At 39.7% G+C, this 21543-nt stretch overlaps 1 protein-coding gene across 1 annotated transcript in view; it reads left to right on the forward strand.

The window, feature by feature from the left end:
• The first annotated feature begins 4447 nt into the window (after positions 1 to 4447).
• The window catches only part of LOC131682476 (kinesin-like protein Klp10A), a 142447-nt gene continuing 125351 nt past the window's right edge, over positions 4448 to 21543 (forward strand). Inside the window, exon 1 of the mRNA XM_058963973.1 lies at positions 4448 to 5636. Within this exon, the coding sequence (XP_058819956.1) occupies positions 5588 to 5636 (49 nt within the window). The 5' untranslated portion in view covers positions 4448 to 5587. The remainder of the gene's footprint in view (positions 5637 to 21543) is intronic.

The following is a 21543-nucleotide window of genomic DNA, read 5'->3' on the forward strand; positions in this document are numbered from 1 at the left end:
ACTGTAGAGCCCGAAATTAGGCATATTTCTCGACAAACATATCTCGCGTTTTTTGAGAAGGTTCAATAGGCATGCTGTCAAAATTCACTTTGAGAGAAAATTCCGGATAAACCATAACTGGTCGAGAATGGATGTTAACATTTTATGAAAGAGAAAAGTTTTTTCTTTCGTGTGTTGCTGTGATTTATAATCTTCGATTGTTCAGAATTTCTTCTGAAAGTGAATTTTGACAGTATGCTTATTGGCCCTTCTCAAAAAAATTTTCATTGAACTGCCAGATCTTCTTTGAAAAATAGTGGCTACCCTGTTCATGGCCGGAGATCTATGTAGGAAGGATTTTATCGATATATTGATTTTCCACTAAACGGAATACTTTTGAGTGAAAAAAAACGCCGAAAATGTCATAAAATCACAGAAATCTGAAATTTAGACACAAAATTGTTATTTAAAAAAATTAAGCAATAAAAATATAAAATCCAACGTACATCGCTGGAGAAAACAATTTCGAGTATGCTGTGAAAATTTCAAAACGGTTCAAAATCATTTGTTCGAGTTACGAAATTTTTCATGATCAAAATCCGACACAAAATCCCGACCCAAATTACGTGATCAAATTTCCGAGGTCCATCAAGATCTAAATCAGGCAAGTAAAGGCAGATAAAGGTAAGATTGAGATGAGTTTTGTAGGCTGTTGTGTCGAAATTAAACGTCATTATATTTTTTTAGTAAACCGCTCTATCTCCGATCTTGTTACGGAAAATAATTGCCACAATCAGCCGAGGATCTCCGAAGGGTAAACTGTTGGAAAAAAAAATTCGAAACCCAGCAGAAACTTCAGTCGACCATACAGGATGTGCCACCACATCATCTGTGATTCTGCTATGATATAATGAAGAAACGGCTTTGATCAGAATCGATTTTATATCGGAGTGCTTCGCTCGCTGGGTTGATTCTGCAAAGGTTGAGAGACCGCAAAAAAATGCAATGTATGACGTTTCGTTTCACGAAGATTTTGTGAATATTTGCAAGGCACTTCAGCTAAGCAAGTTTAAAATTTTGGTTTTGGTAGAATTTTTATCGAATATAAATATTGGAAACGCCCATCAAGGAGGGGACAGATCACTCTAGGAATGTATAATAAATTTGCATCAGATTAGAAAAAATGCATTTTATTCCCATTTTAGCATCAATTCTGCACTCCCTCGCAGAAAAGTTTGTTTAAAGGTTAGTTTACAGTCTGGGAAATGGGTCGCGGAATTTGCGTCGGAATTTGAGCAGGGAAACATCCCTGCTCAAATTCCGATCCCACCGAGATCTCTCCAAACTGTCAAACTAAAAGCTATGCTGCTTCTAAAAACTACAAACTGTATCAAAATAGCACTGTATTTTAAAACTAATAAAAATGCAATTTTCTCAGTAGGAAACAATTTATGTTGAATTGTTCTCGGCTCGATTTGTTGTGTGAGGTTTTTTAAAATCCCGGGACTTCATGATAGCTGCTATTTTTGTGTAAACTCAATTCAGAATAAGACAGCATTTAGGTAAAGCGATTTTATGTAAAATAACTCGAATATAGTTATGTGGATTTGTCTTTTAATTAAATTTATAGAAAATAAATCTGCACCTGTAGCTAACTCAGCCTAGACCAGCACATAATCGGGTTCATCTTGGAAATATCGCGGACAACTTCGATTAATTCCCGGGGATTCCAAAAAACGGTCGACCGGTATTCTCTATGTGCTTCAATACGACCCGTGTCAAGTCTCACTGATAATGCCAGCTGAAAGTCACTGAAATCGTCGATTAAGCACGTTTTTGCATTTGCTGTGGTTGGCCTTGGTTTTCAATGTACAATTTGTCCTTTTATCAACTATCAGAAGCGTGGTCCTCCATCATCGTAGAAACAATGATCCTCGTCAGCTCTTCCCAGATAGTATAAACCAGCTTCAGCCAACAGTTTTTTTTTGAAATTTGCCAGTTGATCAAATTTCGATTGTCCATACCCTTGAATCCAACGAACTAAACGTGGGGAGTCTTACCTTTTTGTATAGCGATGCTACTATCTATGGAACTATTGACATGACACGGTTGAGCATAACTTTCGGGGACAATTTTGGAAAAATCTGATGCTTTTTGGGACAATTTTGGAAAAATCTGATCTGATTCACCTACTTCGCATTGACCAATGATTCCCTCGTATCAAGCACACTTCAGTTGATCTAAATTATAGGTGCGACAAAGTCTAGTTCTGGCCAGCAAAGCACTAAAAACTGGCAAGCTTGTGGTGGGCGCCAGCCGCCATTCTTATCGCTAGAGTTCGTTGGCGTCGAAGCACCACACTATATTAGTGCAAACCTGGACGTGCTGATTACTACATAACAAAAAAAAGAAAAGATGACAATGTATTGCTTACTAAAAGGAGAAAATCCACAGTAAACTGTAATCAGGAAGCGGTACCAGTTTCGATAACTTGTATCCGTCCAGGCAAAACAGGAGCGTAATTTGTTTGTTTCGTGAGCCAAAAAATGATAAACTTTTTGTACGAGATATTGACGTATTTAATGTGTATTTGGTTTAAGGGTCGATTTCTACATCCTCGTTTAACTTTTAAACCAGGTTCGCCAGTACGTTTAAACCTGGCCTAAGCGTTAAGCGAGGGTGCAGAAATCGGCCCTAAGTCAGGTTTGGCGCATCGGTAAACCTGGTTTAAATGATAATCGTGCGTGAACAAATCAGCCCAATCCCCTAAGAAGGTGATGTTTCAAAATCGCCCAATGTTGACCATCCGTTGGAGCAATATTGAACTAAGTCCAATAGATCGCTCAAGAAACGTTTATTATTGGACCCGTGTCAGAAAATTTATTCATTTTTGGGGGCTTCCCAGTAGGTAGGAACAGATGCATTTAGAAATGAACAAAATTAAAAGCATCTCTACATTGTAAAACAAAAACCCAGACAGTATTTGGCATTGCATCTATCACATCCCAGCCTTGTAAGCAATAAATGCCGTTTTTACTTGAATCTGAAACTGACTCAGTTTCGGACCTTACTGCTGTTGAACCGTTTATTCGAAGCCGGTTCCAAACCTAGATTTTGAGCTATTGAGCGGAAGCTGTCGCTTAATTGGTATATAATGCGTTCCTATCGTATTATGCAAAGAATTGAGGGATAAATGTTAAAGCGACCGAATTATTAACAGAAGAGAAAGTAGACAATGAGAGTCATTCAATGTAGATACAGTCGTGATTCGCTGGTTGAACACTCTTAACTGGATCCCTTTTTAGTTGGACCTCCGCTAGTTGGACTATTGTCCAACTACAAAGTATCTGAATGTCAAAATCTCGTATCAAATTTACTTTGACAGTCAAACTGACATTAATTAGAAATGTGAGCAGATGCATTTTCGGTCCAACTAGCTGTAGTGAATACGACGACTATGAATAATAAAAAGTAACAGTAACTTTGACAGTTATGATTTTGAACGTCATTATGAAGATGTGAGTCGACATAAGGTGATGTTTATGTATTATCTTATACAACGTTCAGACACCCATGAAGCAAACGCATTGAAATAATCTAGGTACGATATATATATAACAAGTAATATCAATCCTTAGAAATAAAATAATTTATATTTACTTTTATTTCGTAATTAGTACTGATAATGTTGATTAAATGATTGTCTACAAAAAAATCGGAGTGTGTAATCAAGGAATTGAAACGCAAACTAGTGAAAAAAAAGAAAACAAAACGCAATTTGAAGCAGGATTGCAGACCGGAAGTGTTTTAGCGGATGCGAAAAAAAGAATGCGTTCAGTCCTCATTCTGTGTGTGATCGATTGCCTTAGAAGATAGTCGCATTTCTGTGGACGGAAAAATTCCGATTACGATACTAGCGAATCCTATTCGTTAGTTGGACAGAAGGTGTGGCACACCAGCGTATCACAACTGTATGTCTTTTTGTAAAAAGCCCCAAGAAATTTCCGCCCTCTTAATACTATTTAATAATAATAATAATTTGATAACACGGTATGAAACATCCCTCGTCGCTTTTACCACCCGTATATTCATCGATCCCTGCCGATCGATGAACCCAAACGAACGGAAAATCGATTTCGCCTGTGGTGCGAAAATCGACCATCAAATTCAAACGAGGAACTGTCATCCGCGGCTGTTTCGCCGCGTTTCACTCACATTTGCAGCATCATTTGTCACTGTGGTAGTGCGAACCCTTCAGCTTCCAAAGCTACCAACTCCGGTAAGGTAGCGGTTTTCGACTCTCTAACTAGCAAATCGTCGACCGAGATCGACCGTTTCCTTCGATGGCAACTGCCGCCACCTTTTCCTACACGACACACCAGTTTGAGTAGCTTTCAAACAGAGTCTTTTTGTTTTGCACTAGTGTGCCCGCGTGTGTGTGTGCGTGCCGTATATTCTTCTTTCACTGCTGCCCCTTGTGCAAAGCTCCATCCATATTATTTCAACCAAATCCGCATATGCTGCTCTCGGGCTGGCTGGTTGCTGTTGCTATACTGCTGCTAGATAAAAGTGATTTTACTCGTAACGAATAATCGTTGGTTGGCCCTCCCAGTTAGTACAATAGTGGAATCTGTCAGCAAAATTCCCATTTTGCTTCGTGGTCAGTGTGTTCCGCAAAACTACAGCAGCGACCGCGAGGAGGAAAAAAAGGAACACTCGTTTTTTTTTGTTTCGGTAAATCCGTGATCCGTCGTCGTCGCCGCCGCGTATGTCGTGTGTGTGTGTGTGAAAGTAGTTGGACAGAGCGCACAGACTATAACCTACAACAATAGCGAAAAGGTAGCGGAATTTGGGCTGCGCGCTGGTGATAGCTAAAAACACACCTTCCCCGAAAGAGACAACGGGGCCCCCTCGGTCCCAGGAAGGCCATTGTGCACGATATTTGCGACACGAAATATCCGAGTGCTGCTGCTGCTGGATCTAGTTTTCCATTTTCCTTTCCGCTCTGCGGTTTCGAGCGAGGAAGAGTAGTGTGCTTTGAAAGTCTTCATTTTTCTTTCTTTCGATCGTTCAGTTCGGTTTTTAGTGTAAAAGCGTTTTGCTGTGGTGTTTAAATTCCAACCAAGCAGAGAAGAGTGTAGAAATTGATGCCGAACAACGGCTGATGGTTGTTTTCGCCGTTTTTATTTTGGGCTCTATTTTAGTTTTTTTTCCTCATTCGTGTGTGTTTGACGACCTTTACTTCGCTGGTAGTTTCGTGCTGTCCGAAGAAGTCGGGCTGAGGTTTTTAGTTTAGTGAGAAGCCTGAAATAGTTCCAGCCATTGCATTTTTAGTGCACCACCCCGCGGCATACAAGAGTGTGGATAAATCGAAGCAGCGAAAAAATAAAGTAGTGTGTTGGTGTGTGCCACGGAGAAGTAGCTCGAGGTGTTCTGTGTGCAGAGTTGGTACGGAACGCGAGAAAGCTAACAACCGTCGTCGTCGGTTGACGAGACGGGAACGAAGTGGAGGAAAACAACAGAAGAGCGACAACATAAAAGTAGTTACTGCAAACCCTCCGTGTGCGGTGTTGTTTTGCGGGAGAAACCCGACTAGGCCCTCGCAAGGATGGATTACTTTGTGAAGGGAAGCATAGTAAACATTAAACGAAGCGATGGTAAGTTACGTTCGGAAATTATGCTAATTATTTGGGAAGGAACTTCCGGCTTGCCAAAAAAACTGCTGTCGTTGTTTCGGGAGACCACCCGAAAAAAAGCTGCTTTAATTTGACAGTTGGTGGTCTGCTTGCTCTGCAAAATGTGGTGTACTCGCAATCTCTCTCTCGTTTTTTGGGTGCTCTCTGTGTTCTCAGCTGTGGGCTCTTTCTGAGAACGTCATCAGATCGTTGTTGGGGAAAGGGTGCAGTGTTGCCGAGTTTCGTGCTTTCTTTGTTCGGAAATGAAACAAAATTATTGTTTCATTTAATTTTTACTATTGATTGATCAATTGTATTAAATTTATGGATTGAGCAAAAACTGAAAAAAATATAATCCTTTATTTCCTATATCTATCTCAAAATTGCTTTAAAAAGCGAGTTTGAGTTCTTAGATTTTTTTTTGTTTTGGGGGTAAAATTCAACAAAAATTGAAAATGATGGAATTAAAAATTGGATTTTAAAAATTTTAAAATAAGAGTTTAAACCTGTCGTTCGTTTCCAAAAATAGAAAGACTAGAAGCGTGAGACAGATGAATTATTTAATTTTTTTTTAATGGAATGATCTCTTCACTGAAAACAGCATTGCGATGATCCGCCTTTGGCAACCTCCCGACTCCATGAGTCATACCGTAAAGTCCGTTGAAAATTGCCTCGTTCCTCCGATTGCTGATGGAATCGCGGAGGAGCGAAAGAATCGAACCAGTTCACACTGGGCAGCAGCTGCGAGCTCCCCATTTATGGAATGTTGTTTATGGCAGTTTCTGGTGTCCCCTCGCTCGTTCGCTGGCTGAGTTGGACTAACCATGCACCTTCCCGCTGTTCGTGTGTTTTGCGACACATACCTACACGATGAAGGTTGACACTACATATTGCTGGTGGTCGTCGGTTTTGTACATTCGGCAGAATGAACCGGAAAATGACCGATTCTAGATCCGTTGGATTTGCATACCTGCCTGCCTACCTAGAGCTAGAACAGCATGATCATGATCGGAGTGGAAGCTGATTTTCGTATGCTTAGTGGTTGTGTTTGGTAGAGCAAAAAAATATGGAGTTCAATATAAAAGCGAAGGATCAATAATAAACATTAACAACAATAGATTTAATAATGATTTAAAACAATACAGGAATAGTTTGACCGCTAAACTGCCCATAACAGCATAAGAGTCCCATGTTGAAAAACACCAAGTCGAGAAAAACGCTGTTCAAGATTGTCCCATCCATTGAGCCAAATGGATGGGACAACCATGTTTTGGTATTTTTTTTTATATTTTCTGAACAGACCCGGTAATCTTATTTGTGCAGTGTGATTCAGTGGTGATACAGAATACAATCCAATGGATAACTCATTTTCGACAAAAATCCACATGGGACTCTTATGCGTTTATGGGCAGTAAAGGATATCTGCAAATCTCGCGAGGAAAATTAAGCATGCTGTTTTTGTACGCACAGTGCAAGTACAACTGGCAGCGAATTGAAGAAGAAATGCGATGCCACGTCAGTTATATCTTAGATGGGAGTTCCAGCATAATGCAAAGTCTGATAGCCCTGGTAAGACCGGCTTTATAGTGATGCGCCAACGCTTGATCAAATTTGAGACGATCAGCGAGAGAACCTGTGTAGTAAGAATCAAAGGCCTTTTCTTCAACTATAGCATCATCGACGTACACTCACTGTTGAACACGGTGTACAACATTCGTCGAACACGCATGCTGAGCCTCACTATCGAGCAGCTACGAGACGATCGTACTGTCAAGAAAGCAGCCAGAGAAGCGCAGATAGTCTATTGAAGTAACATACAAACCACCATAGCTAGCACTACCGAGGCCGTACCAGACACGAGAGTTTCTAGTCAAGGGGAATGACTGGTTCGACGACGAGCGCCAGAAGTTAGAAGTCCATTCAGAATATCGATTGTCGGTGAAAATATTGATGGAGATTAATCCTCTTCAAAGTCATAATGAAGGATCAACTTCTCAAAAAATAGTTGGAGATTTCGTGTCTTCGGCAAAGTTGTTAAGAATGCCATCTCAATGTAATAAAAGTACCGAGATATGTTAGAGTACTAGCGAATAATTCCTTTTTATTCAATATTAGTTTATTTGACACTGTTGACTGTTAAGGTAGAACAAGATCATTTTCTTGAACAACTTCCAGATACAGAGCAGCATTTTAATCATCCGGTACCAGTTGTGATCGGAGGCTGGTTTTTCTGTTTTTGGAATGGCAATGGAACTTATTGAATAAATTTCACAAGCGCCTTTTCGCAGTCAGATTTTTCAACAAGTTGGATTTGATTCTGTACAACCTTGAGGCGGTATTGCTGCAATAGAACAGAGCACGCAAGAGCTTCATTTGTCTATCGTCGAAAACGGCGATTCATTCGCGGTTTCTGTAGATTTTCTGTCCCGGGACAAAGCACGGGAACATCTTTTGAGCGAAAGCGAATATCCAGCTGTTTGAATATTCCACGCTTTCGTCGGCATTGTTTGGGTTACGTCAGGTTGTGCCCCCAACGGTGCTCATCAATGTTTCTCTCGTCAAGCCATCGACGAGCCGGTGCCAATAACTGCAATTTTAGGCTTTCATCAAACACGCCAAACCCGACGAAATTAACCCAAAGCGTCTTCAATAGGGGATAAATTGTAGTCTTACACTCTATGATTTTTTTTAATGGCAGGATACATAACCACCCCCATTTTTCTGTAAACCTCGATTTTACATTGAAATTTGTTGTGCAAACGATTGGATTATGATATGACATTAAACAACAACAAAATTGTGGTTTTGTTACTGTATATTATTATTGGGGTTCCGCGCTTCAGATTCGCTTCGGAGAACACACCATCAATCTCTACTGTCCTTGAAGGTACGTAGACGTGCTGGTTTTGCGTAAAATGCTCGCAACAAACAATATGATTTGAATGGCAGTAGTTCTTCACAATTGTATTATTTACTCTAACAACTGTTATCAGGGTTACGGGCGGATAGTAATCCTGAGAAATTTCCCATAAATTTGTTTATTTCTTTCCGGTCCGAAAGTACACCACCCAAGAAACAGATGTGTCTAAAAAAGGATACTTTTTTTATTCGTAAACTATCACGAGAACCAGTGGAAATCACCAGGGACTTCCATGTTGGGCCAATGGGATTGAATCGTAAACTCAAGAGTAATACGCAAAACAAGGACAAAAAAGGAAACTGTCACTTCTGAACTGAACTGAAAATCGACTCAACATCACAGCAAACACTACGATCTGCTTCGGTCAAAGGCTTGGGAACAAATGTTTCAACGTGATGGAATTGGCTCGTTTCCTTGATACTGTTTCTTCCTATGAGTTTGCAATCATAGCAGTAGCTGAGATAAGTGGTGGCGTCTGTACTGAACTAAAGGTTGAGTTGCCAAAAAATTAATTAGCAAATATCGTGTCTCACTAGAAATGTTGCTTTTAATATATATTTCAGTTCGGCTAAATCCTGGTCCTTCGATCTGATAAAAGTGCAACAACCGCAAGGCATTACCAGCCGCCACAAGAACCGATCCACCGAACCAGTGACGCTTCCAGTTCAGCTGAAGAAACAGAGTGTCATCCCGATAGTGTGAGACAGACACCTGAACGAAACGTAACCAACCAGTGGAAGTAAGCAAAGTTATTTAAAGACAGAAGTTAAAGGTTAAAATCGAAATGCTGACCGAATATGAGTTCCTTTGCTTCGACAATGAAGAAACAGGACGGGAATTGCAACCGACACTGGTGTCATCGTACGAGTTAAATCAATATCTCATCAACGGCGCCTCGACTCCAAGAAGCTCTCGACAACCAGGAATTGGGAATCCCGCATTTGAAGGTGTTCTTAGGCAACCTTCGTTCAACTGATTCCCCAGTTTTCACAATCAAATTGTAGTTATTATCGCTAACGATGCAAAAATGTGTATCGCATCATCCGACACCACAAGGAACAGTACAACACCTGAAGGAACCTATTCCGACGTTCGACGGGGACTTCACAGTGTGACCGAAATTCAAGACCATGCTCCTCATGATACTTTCCAGAGATTCCGACGTAATCAAACTGTAACGCCTGGACAAGACTTTGGTGGGCGCGGCAGTTGGCAAATATCGACGGAGAGGTACGAGAACAAGCGATAGATTATTGAAACCCTTAATCGCGGTCTTTTGGGTTTGAAGAAGACGAGTTTCTAGACCATTATACAAAATACGTGGAAAGTTGAGAGTAATAGAAACAAGTGATTTCTGATCTAGTTGTGGTCTACCCGTTAACAGCGACATTGGATAAATCAACTAGAAAAACCGCAAACCAGGGGAGCTTCCGAAATTCCACCAGGACAATAGAGTTTCCGAAATCACATTGCCAAGATTTGGAGAGATGCGACGCAACTGAAACCGCCCACTCCACAAGCGAAGTTCGCTGACCAGCAGGTATATACTGCGATACCGAGCCACTAAGCCAACGAAAAAATGTGATTTTTGTGGTGGTCCATACCTGAACTACCAGTACGACAAGTTAAGGCCACTTTCAGCAGCTAAATAAAAGAAAGCGCGAGAGTAGCTGGAGTTTGCTCCAACTGCTTCAGAAAGGGTCATCGTTCGAACAACTGTACGACATCCTAAAGCTGTCGTAAATGCCAGAAACGGCACCACACTCAGTTGCACGAAGATGGGGCCACATCGAAATCCGACTCCCGAACGAAAACAGCATCTACGGTAGAGAAGGAAGAATCCAAATCATCTGGCCAAAAGATGACTCCATCTCTAATCCAACTACGTGCACGTGCCACTACATTCAACTTCCGAGAATGATGGTTTGGCAAACCGCTGTCGGTTTGGTGTAGTACAGAAACGGCCAACACACATCAGTACGGTGGACAACGGTTCTCAGATGAACTCCATCAACAAGAAGATGGCCAACAGTCTAGGCTGTTGCTGGTATTAACAATTTGAAGACAACCGTACGCGACACGATCAAGATATGATTTTTTAAGAAAACAATTTCCAAAGACAATTGGAATGTTAGGTAACCACGAGAAACGCTGGTACGATTCCGTCGAAGGTGTCACAGGTTGGAACATTCCTCAAGGTATCCAGAGCTATGAAGCCAGGTCATCTAACTCTAAACGAAGGTCTCCTTGAGCTGCGTGAATCACACCTTGGATGATTAGTTGCTGGTGCTATACAACTGGATCAGCAGCCCGTACCTGTGCAATATTCCCAATATTGGCATCGGTTTCAAGATTCTGGAACGAACAACGATGTGACGAACATGTTGCATCCACGTCCTGTCGAGATTCGATCGACAGATTTGTACTTTGAAATCCTGCTCAAAGCAAACCTAAACAAGCTGGACTGCAGTCGTTCTTCAGCACGATTCCAAAGCAGGATAAACGACTAAATCGAAACGAAGTGCAATATGTTGATTCCACTGCACGGAAATGAACGAGCAAGATGACGAGCCCAACCATAAAACGCATTACAAGCCGCGTGACACGGTGCCTAGAACTGGTAGGTCACCAACCAAATGCAGAGGAACAGTTGTCCAGTTGTCCAGAGGGAGCTGTTTGACATCACATTGAGATTCCTAAGGACACCCGTTTCCAGGGAGTCTTCGGAAAAGATCATCCGGCTGGACATCTGAAGGCTCTAGAGTTGACCAGTGGAACTGCATCAGCTCCGTTCCAATCAACACGATGCTTGGTAGAACTAGCTAACGACGAAGACGATGAGTTTCCGCTTGTCGAGAACATCATGAAAAAAGATTGCTGCTACGTCGATGATATTTTGTCGGGCTCTAGCACGCTTTAAGAAGCTGTCAAAACACATCATCAGTTCAAACTGATGTTGGAGAAAGCCGGATTCGATATGTGGTGTTCAAATTTCTCAGAATTTTTCGGACACATTCTGATAGACGAACGAGAATCAATGGAACCGATTGAAGACAACGACATCAACCAAGCAATAAAAATTCTCAGGGAAACAGTAACGAAAAGAATCCCAAGTGGTGCACAAAGAGCGACTGGGAAGATCCGGTAGACAACCAAAGTGAGCATCAATAGAACGAACTCAAATAATCTCTGGGGTTTCTAGAGCAGTTATTGATTTCATGCCGAGTTAGAAAAGCAGTGTCAAGAGTAAACCTACAAACGCCTGTGTTCACACGACCATGTATCGGTTACGTTTGGAAGTCCCTACTCTCGGTCTTAGCAACATAGGTCAATGCATTCAGTTGCATCAATAAACAAATAACATTTATATTCATTAGACAATGGCGACATGACCGGGAACTCTTCTAGTAATGTGGAAGTACTCACTCTTATAGTACACCGAAAATTAAGTATCAGATTCGCGTTCCGCGCGCGATCATCCAAGAACAAATGCGAATATGCGAAAAGCACACGGTTATTAAATGAAATTTATAAACGCCCAGTTACATACACGTTAGCACACGCGACATACAAACGTTCACGCGATCGAACATGTTAACGCACAATCGCTCGAGCAGTTTGCGATGATACACGCGATCGTGAAGTCCCTACGCTCGTACACATCTGAACTGTACAATGAATATCATATTCAGAATCACTGCCCGCTGCAATTGGCCTTAAGCAGTGTTTCTGACGGGAAGCCCTTCCGGAGCCCTAGTTCTACAGTTCGAAGTAAAAAAAAAGAACAAGAGAAACAAATTATCTTTTGCGTATTTTTGAACATATATTTACGCAACAAAAAATAAGTTGCTTAAATTTCAAAATGAATAAAAGTGAACTACGCCCTTGTTCGAAAGGAAAAAAATTAAATTTGAAACACTTTATCAATTTTTTTAATAAAGTGCTCGATTTCTCGACCTTTTTTAGCAGTAGGTGCGTAATAATATTGTAAAATGCGATTCGATCTTTAGCACTTTTTAGTTCGGTCTGTGCATAATTAAGTTATCTAAGAAACAGTGTTTTTTTGGTGCAACAACCGTAACCGTTTTGTAATCGTGCACGGAAGTTTGAAAAACATAATAAAATGGGCTGTAAAGTTTTTAAAGGCAGAAAAATCAACTTAAACGAAACCTACAGACATGAGCTGTTAAACGGCTATACCCTGAAACTTTGCAAGAATATTCTCCAGTAATAATTCTAACGATCGAAACAAAAAGTCGATTTTCGAAGCTGAATGAGGAGAAGATCCCCTTAGCTGAACGGATGTATAATTAATGTGCTGTTTCTTCCTTCGTTCTGTTTCTCCATCGGCGGCACACGAGAATATACAAACCACCACACGGTTATAGATATGCATTAGTAAATGCAAAATTACAAACGCATTAGCATACGCGATAAACAAACGCCTACGCGATAAAAAGAATACTCACCATAACATGCAAACGCTCACGTCCTGCACGATAATGCAAATCCGGTCGCAACCGTGATCATTCTCAAAATCGCAAAAACGACCCGTTGATTAAATTAACGTATTAGCCAGCCCTAGAAAGCATGCAGTTTATGCGCCACTTCCCTTAGGAAGACTGCAACCGCAAGATTGGTTTGCCCGGATGAGACTCTTCTTAAAGCGAGTGTTTGAAGAAGATTCACCTAAAAATATTAAACCTTAATAAAGCAAGCTAAAATTGTCACTTCAAGAAGCATCGCTCCTAAGACCCAATAAAGTCAAAAATATGCGAGAGAATCGAAAGCCCGAAAACGCGCGATTATTTGTATTTCAAAATACAAGTTTATTAAAATAAGACAACTTTTACTAGCCGGGCCTCTGGGACCCCTTGGCTTTTTGAGGGTTAATCAGAATCGGTCCAGATAGGCTTATCCGAAGTTAGCCTCCAAAAAACTGGTGGATGACCCTATTATCCTTCAGCAGCAATAATCAAGACCCTAATCACCCTCAGAAAATTCGCGGTAAGAAACTTCCCATATCTAGCTTATCATCACAGGCAATGTAGCCACTTACCACCAGGTGGCAAAAACATGCTGAAAGCGAAGATTTTACCACGCATCAAATTCCGCCAAGTGGAAAACTGCGAGAAAAAAAAACAAAAACTGCAGAACGAAGTGACGTAACCCTATTAGAACGAGACTAAACTTTGAACTACACGAATTTGCAAACATTTGCTACATTTAAACTACGAAACATTTATTCAACGGTACATTAATAAACGCGGCTGCAAGAGCGAACATATAAACGCTCGTTCTCACGCGATCATGAAGTCTCGAGGGATCGCTGCAACTGGTCTTAACCAATGTTTTAATGGATGGCATGAGTGATTCCGATAGGACACGCCCTTCCGACAATCAAAGTTCTACAATTTTTTTTATTTCAATTATAAAGGTTTTAACCGTAAGGTCATTCGCCTCTTCGGGTTCGAAAAATCTCTTATGAAAAATTTCTAACCCTATGTGCGTGGTCAGGACTCGGACCCAGGTGCGCTGCATACAAGGTAATCGATTTACCAACTACGCTACGCCAACCCCCAAGTTCTATAGTTCTAGTTGGACCACTCTCTAGAAAAAGATATGAGTTGACACCTAAAGTTTCATGGTTTGAAATGAACAGCACAAGTTTAGCAGAAGCAACAATTTTTTATCTATTCAACGAAAAAAAAATATTTTACGCGGATTTTTTAACTCGGTTATCCGTTTCTTCAAATAACACTATTTTTACGCGGTTTGCATTCCCCGCGTACAAAATATTGGTTGTGATTGTTATATTATTTTAGTAAGTCGTGGATTACCGTTTCGAGTTCGTCTCGTCAGTATCTGGTAGCCGACTGACACACATTGCACAAAATGATTTTATCCATTTTTCCTGAGGGAGCATAATAAAGCAAAGTACAAAGTATCTGTACTAACAGGACATTATCCGTTCTAGTTGTTTGCATGCAATACAAGTAGTACACTTAACGACTATATGTGCGGTCAAGTTGGATGCCAGATACTGATGAGACGAAGTCGACACCATGTCTTATTAAAGTTGTAGGTAGTGTATGACCCTTCTTTGCTCTTATTTAAGTGTACCTAAAATATCAATTCATTTTCAGTACGGACTGACTAAATGAAATATCTTCTTGGAGACGTGTCCCGAGATGAATAACACGTTTGATCCGAACGCTACATACACTAATCGAATCGAACTGTGCGACGACAAAACTCGCACGAGCGTCGACACGTTGGACTGCAACCCACGTTTCTGTCCCTGGCTCCTCTTCTGATGACAGAAAAAAAAATTTGAAATTGTTTCGATATCAGTATAGCACCGCTTAGCGGACGGTTCGTATGGTTAAAAGTATTATTACATGATTTTCAACAATTTTTAAATTTAAACTCCGATCGAGAAGACAAAATGAAAACGCACACTTGTCACAAAGATGAATGTTAATACATTTACCACAGACTTACAGACATAACACACAAAAACAAAGCTTCGCCCGCTTTAACGGTCATTTTAAAGATATTTGTAGTTGGGACTGTGGCCACATTTGAAATTATGGCGCCACTGACATATGAACAAGCATATGGGGGATAGACCACTAGTGAAAAATTGTTCCCAAACCTAAGTGGTAACCCAGCAGCAAATGAGTGTTTGGGACTGTGAATAAAAGGTGGAGCTAGTGTTCTGGGAAAATTGTCGGATAGATGTTTTTGAGGGAATTCCCTCATAGTGTTATGTCTGTTAGTCTGTGCATTTACTTCCAAAATTATCATTTCAATTCGTGCTCGTGATAACTGCTCATAAAACCCATATCGCGCGCACTTTCCTTTCAAATAGTTTCTTACCGTCACACTCCACCGCCTTCTCCTCTTCCAATCACCGACTGACTATAGATGTTAACACGAACTTCCTCATTTCGGTTGCGCAGTTACAATTTGTCACACTACCTTCCTAGGTCGTCGCTCTTCCAGTCAGTCAGTTAGTCACCATCATCTCGCGGCGATCAGCCACAAAATCGGCGACTCTGATGACCGTATTTGGGTAACTGGGAAGTAGTGGTGTGTGCCTGCCCAGTCCGTCGTCGGAGTAATGCCGTCATCGGTCGAATCATACCTTGTACAGAGCAGAACCGGCCGGTGGAATATCGATTCTTCGATTGGGTAGGGAAGGTCGTTTATAGCGATGACACTGTTTGCTTGGGCTGTTCTTCCATTGGGTGTGGGTGTACTGGTTTTATTTGTTTACCGAACCGTTTAGTCGCTGGCAACACTGACGCTGGGGGTCAACATTGTTGACATGAATAAATAGTGGGTCAGGTGGATTATAATTGCTTTGTGCCTAATGATGAAGCCAACGAGCAAGCACGTTGCCTAGGTTGGTAAATAAACCCGGAAAATAATCGAAGTGTTACATTTTTCTTCTGCCTATCGAAAGTGTGGAGCTAACGAAAAACCGTTTTTTATTGCAAGCTACACAGACAAAAGCTGCAGTGTCTGACTAACACACTCGCTGCTGCAACGGTTTCAACTAAACAAAAACACAAACAACTAAAGTTGCAATCTTTTCTTTTCGTGCAATGCAAGCTTGCTAAAACCACTAAGGAAAAACGGTCCGTAAAAAGAAAATAACTACCGTCCTTCAGTCGAAAATTGCTCAATTTAAATCATCGAAAAAAAGCTACCGGATATTGTATTGCAACCATTTTACGGTGACCTTGCCCGCGGTGGAACTGCCATCCTAGATTGGTTGTGATGACAGCATTTCAAATGTCCAACCGTCTTTTCTTTTGTATGTCCGACTTGTGGCTGTCTTTGTGTTTTGTCAATGTTTTATAGAACAGTGCTTGTGCGAACTCACCACGACACGACGGTTGTTGCCTCTCTAAGAAATGGATCGTCTAACGAAGGTTCCTATTGACGCTTGAACTCATTTTAGACGATTTGCATTTTTTGGACTCTTCAGTGGGTTTGATATTTCGATTAGGATTCAGAACTAACAACGTTTGTGTAGCTATCTATGCGCAACTAACCGCGCAGAATAACACAAAGCGCTGAACGAGATAAGACACATTTTGTCGATCGGTCGTCTTTGTTACTATTCTGCGATACAATAATACAAATCGAAAAAATGCGACTAGTATTGGTGTCGTGTCCGGTGGGCACCTACCTCGCTGGTAACGGGAAACTTGCAGTGTGACTCATTAGTTTTAACAGTTTTGTCTCAGTAAATTATGAAATGGGGTGATTAACCTAGTTTTACAAGTCTAGTCTAGTCTACACATACACAGTTAATTGCAGACGTTCGTCCACAATTTTTCTTGTCAGGCCAACTGTACAGCGTACAAAATAAAGATGATTCAAAATTATACGGCAATCAAATTATTCATTCAATGAATAACTTAATCAACGGATTATTTTAAACCTTGAATAAGGAAGAAACGTGGACAACCGTACACAACCGTTTTAATTTGATGGGGGTTTGATGAATCGTTGGGAGTGACTTTGCTAAGAGGGTTAATGTCACTCCTTTGGTATTAACCTAGTTTTACAAGGTGTGCGTAATTATTTGTGCCCGTCTTTGATTTAGCTGGATACATGGTTCTTCTACGCTAGCTACAACAGTCAACAGTGGGCTTTGGGTCGTTTTTGGAATCCTTCACTAATATTTTCTATTCCAGCGTATGTAGGAAACAATTGGAAGATTTTCTTTTGCGAATCTTCAGTATGTGGCAGTGGAGGACCAAAATAGAAAACATTACTTGTGCTCATATAAAACAGATGGGAACGGATGACGTCCCGCTAGAACAAAAGTTCTAATTTTGATTATTCTGAATTACCAAAGATATAGTTTCGTCTAACGAAAAATTGCTCGATATATTCATTTCTTTTTGGTTTTTGACATAAGTGCCAATACTTTATTTAAGACTTTTTTGGTGGATGCCAACAAAGAAAACCGATCGAAATGATGTGTTAAACGAAAGCAATTATGTGAAAAAACTCCAGATGCAGGATTCGAACCTGCAACCTTCGGGACTCCGGTCCAGTGCACAAACCCTTATGCTATCCCTGGGCTATGATTACGTCCCATGAAGAACACATGATTATCGCATTGTCGACAGTAATCCTATCACTGCCTTTAGAGTGAGATCACAAACAACCGTCTCTTCCACCAAAAACATTTGATCTATTTAATATCCCCGCTAGATACCAAGCCCTGAGTTTTTATTATCGTCTGAAGTCTGATTTTAGTTCATTACCCAGAGTACTTCAGTGCGTAACAAAGCTAATGAAGACTGTCGATTTCTAATCCCTTTTTCAGTTAACAGATGTATGACAGGAGCGAACCCGCCGTGCAAATTAAACAATCAATTCATTTCTTTGTGGGTTTTGACGTAAGTGCTAATACCTTATTGAAGACTCTAGAGGATTTTTTTCTCATAATTACTTGCGTTTATCTCACGATTTCGATCTGTTTTCCACGTTGGGTATCACCAAAAAGCCTTGGCTAGGGTGGTATTGTATTTTTAACTTTACGAGAAATTTTCCGAAAAAATGCGAATATTTCCCAAAAATGTAATATTTCTGTAGCTTTTACAAAGGTTGATTTTCGTTAGATATTTTGGAGTAGAACAGTTCAGCTCAAAATACTGAACCTCCAGCTTCTTTCATTAAAAAGTCAGCACCTTTTACAAAAAAATTTTTATTTTTTTTAAATTGCGGGGTATTAAAAATATCGTCATTGCCATTTTGTTGGTGAGTTGCGCTGCGTTGCGTTGTGTAACCACGGTATAGATAGATATAGGTAGATTGCTATAGGTAGATTGCTCATTTTCAGCCAGACTACTTGCGGAGCATTGTTTGGGAAGACCAATTGATCCAGCCCAAGCGAGAATTTCGTCAGAGAACCGCCATTGCGGGTCACGACCATCTTTATCGTAACGTGGGATACGAGAAAGGAAGTGTTGATGTGGTACTTACTTAACGGAAGGCCCCGACCCAGTGACACTCCCATAAGTACTACGGATTAGGTAGTGTGGGTGGGTTGTTAGTCAGGATTTGTCTCAAGCAAACGATGCGACTGAGAATATATTTTCGTGCCTAAAAATTTTGAATAGTTTATGGGATACGTAAATGTTCTAGATGTTAAGGCATTTAAACTCTAGGTAACCGTTCATCAAACACCCCCGGTCTCCAAATAGTACGTACTTTTTCTAGCTCAGTATAATTGACTGACCATTTAATGGACGACTAAAAGTAAACCTTTAAATATGACAATAAAACATTTGTTCCTCGTGCTGAAATGATTGTAATTGGTTTTGAATTGTTCTAGTGAATTTTAAATTCTCAACCTTCATACATAATTCAAAAGTCATCATTCACTCAGACAAGACAATGCGCATTTCCCACGCGCATTGAAGACCCAGTGTACCCCGTTTGTTGTTGTTGTTGTTGTTGTTTATTAACGACACTTTACACCTAAGGGTGCATTCGTGTCGGAAGAAAATTGGTTTCTATACTCGTATTAACATCTCATAATATTTTACAATTCAGTATTTTTATATTCGTTTGTACAAATTAGTTTCCTTGAGGAAGCTTAGCAGTTTGTCTTCGGTGTCCCCGTCGTTGCCTAGAGCCGTTTACTTTCTGGTCAAATAAACACTAAAAAACAAATAAATTAATTTGCTCAGTCTAAATAAATGTCAGCTTGATTGGCATCAACCGGCGAATACGTGTTCCCTTACAATGCCATCAAATCAAAGAACATTCAAAATTACATGCGACAAAATATGTCCAACTCAGAATATAACGAAATAAAGACTGATTAATTATTAAAATAAAAATCGGAAAAAGTAGTTGCATAACCAAGGGGGTCATTTTGAAGTACTGCTGATAAAAATAGGTGATAAGGGACGCAGACGAAAATGGCTGACCACTGCCTCATTACCATTTTTTTATGAATTATACCAAAAGTGTGACTGCAAGCGCTCTTATCGAAATAGGTATAATTTTATGCGAAAGTTCTCATAATTTTGAAACGAAAGTAGTACTTGGATTATTGAAACAAATTACGCGCTGAAAATTGATATTGAAGTTAGTTATTAAAGTTCCTTCCAAAATTTAATGAATTAAACCGCTTTAAGAAATCCCTAATGTTCGTTTTTAAATTTCTTGTGGAATGAAAAATATGAAAGGTATGGCTTGCATGTCTTCAGTAGATTTGTCCAGAATGCTTTGTTTTACAATATTGATGAAGACTGTCAAGCTCTATCTTGAACCGCTAAAAAGTTAAACCTTAAAAATTTAGCTGAAGTTGGAACCACGCTGACTGTTATTTAAACCCAAAAGAAGGGCCTTATAAAGTATCACTTTCATAAACGTATTAAAAGACTAAGTTATTAAGTTTTAGTAAAAAATGGAAATTTCTCCTAAATTTACATTCAGGAACACTGTGCTGTCAGATTAGAGATTAGGAGAAAAAGTGATCATGTAAGCAGCTATTTATGCTGTACATTTGAGTGCTCAATTCAATGGCAATTTCGCAATTTTGCATACGAAATGTCTATCTCAAGTTATACATTTTTGAAGTTGTCTACGATTAGGGTCTTTCAATTTGTCACCGTAGAAGTTTTTTTTTTCAAAAATGCGTCGTATCTCTAGATGTTATTATTTAGAATAAACTCTTCAAAATATTTGAAGACTAGGTGTCTTCAGTAAAGTTGTTCAAAGTTCTGTTTGAAACAACTTTTTTCAAGATGTTAAAGCTCTATGTATGCAGTATATAGAGATACCAAACAATATCTATAAATATTTGTTTAAATCCATTTTTCTCAATAATACAAGAATTTTTATTGTAAGGTTTGAACACTCATATATTCCCTTCCCAAGGTTTAGGGGTTTGACGGTATTGCAAACATCATCAAGCATCAATTGCTTTAAGATGGGTATTGCATTACGCCTCGATAGTGGTGCATCGAGGAGACCGAGAGGGCTTATGCGCCTTTTTTATGTTATGTCTTTTCATACTCCGCACCAGCGCATACCAACGCTAAACCACTGGTCTATGCGCGTTAGGGCATCGCAAAAAATTTTTTTTTTTGAATTCTTAAAGGCCAGATGCCAAATTTCACATCATTTGGACAGTTCTAGACCCGCGCCCACTTCGATTGAAGTTTTTGAAATTGGTGCTATGGGAAAATGTGGAGCAAAAATATATTAAATGCTATAACTTTTAATGTAGCAATCAGAAAATTACAATTTATATCTCTTTTTAAAGGAAATAACCTTAGTATTGGAATGGAGATATTCCTGTTTCTATAAAAATACGGGATTGTGGGGTACTGGGTCATTTTGACCCCAAAATCCCCTATTTTTTGAATTTTTCTTATCTGTTGTGCAAACCATACTTATTTTGCAGTTTTTCTAATGTGAAAAAATCTCAGAAATCGAACGGAACCTTTTAGATCTGTGTCCTGAAACGAGCAGTTGGGGTTATAGGGCCTTTTGTCATTTATATTAAATTTTATCAGTTTCTCGTGCATATAACTCTATTATTCTTTATTCAATTTTCATGAATTGTATCTTGTTCAACGTGGAAAATCTTTAGGAACAAAATAAAAATAGATTCGTTACCGGTAAAATTCAGAAACATCAAATTATCTAACATATAGTCTCGATTTCACATTTTTATCATAAAATCGCGCATATTAACTCCATTTAACAACGAAATTCTTATTAAATTAACTATTCATAGTGAAAAATGCACTTAGGAATCACATGAGAAAAGTTTCATACCTGGAAAAATAGGTGAAGTTGAGGTATTAGGACATTCAATGAACAAAATGTGATTTGTAGAGTTAATGTCAAATTTTTTTGATGTTTTTGAATTTTAACGCAAACGAATCTATTTTTGTTGTATTTCTAGTAATTTTCTAC

The sequence above is a fragment of the Topomyia yanbarensis genome, chromosome 1 (assembly GCF_030247195.1).
Source record: "Topomyia yanbarensis strain Yona2022 chromosome 1, ASM3024719v1, whole genome shotgun sequence".
Lineage (NCBI taxonomy): Eukaryota > Metazoa > Arthropoda > Insecta > Diptera > Culicidae > Topomyia > Topomyia yanbarensis.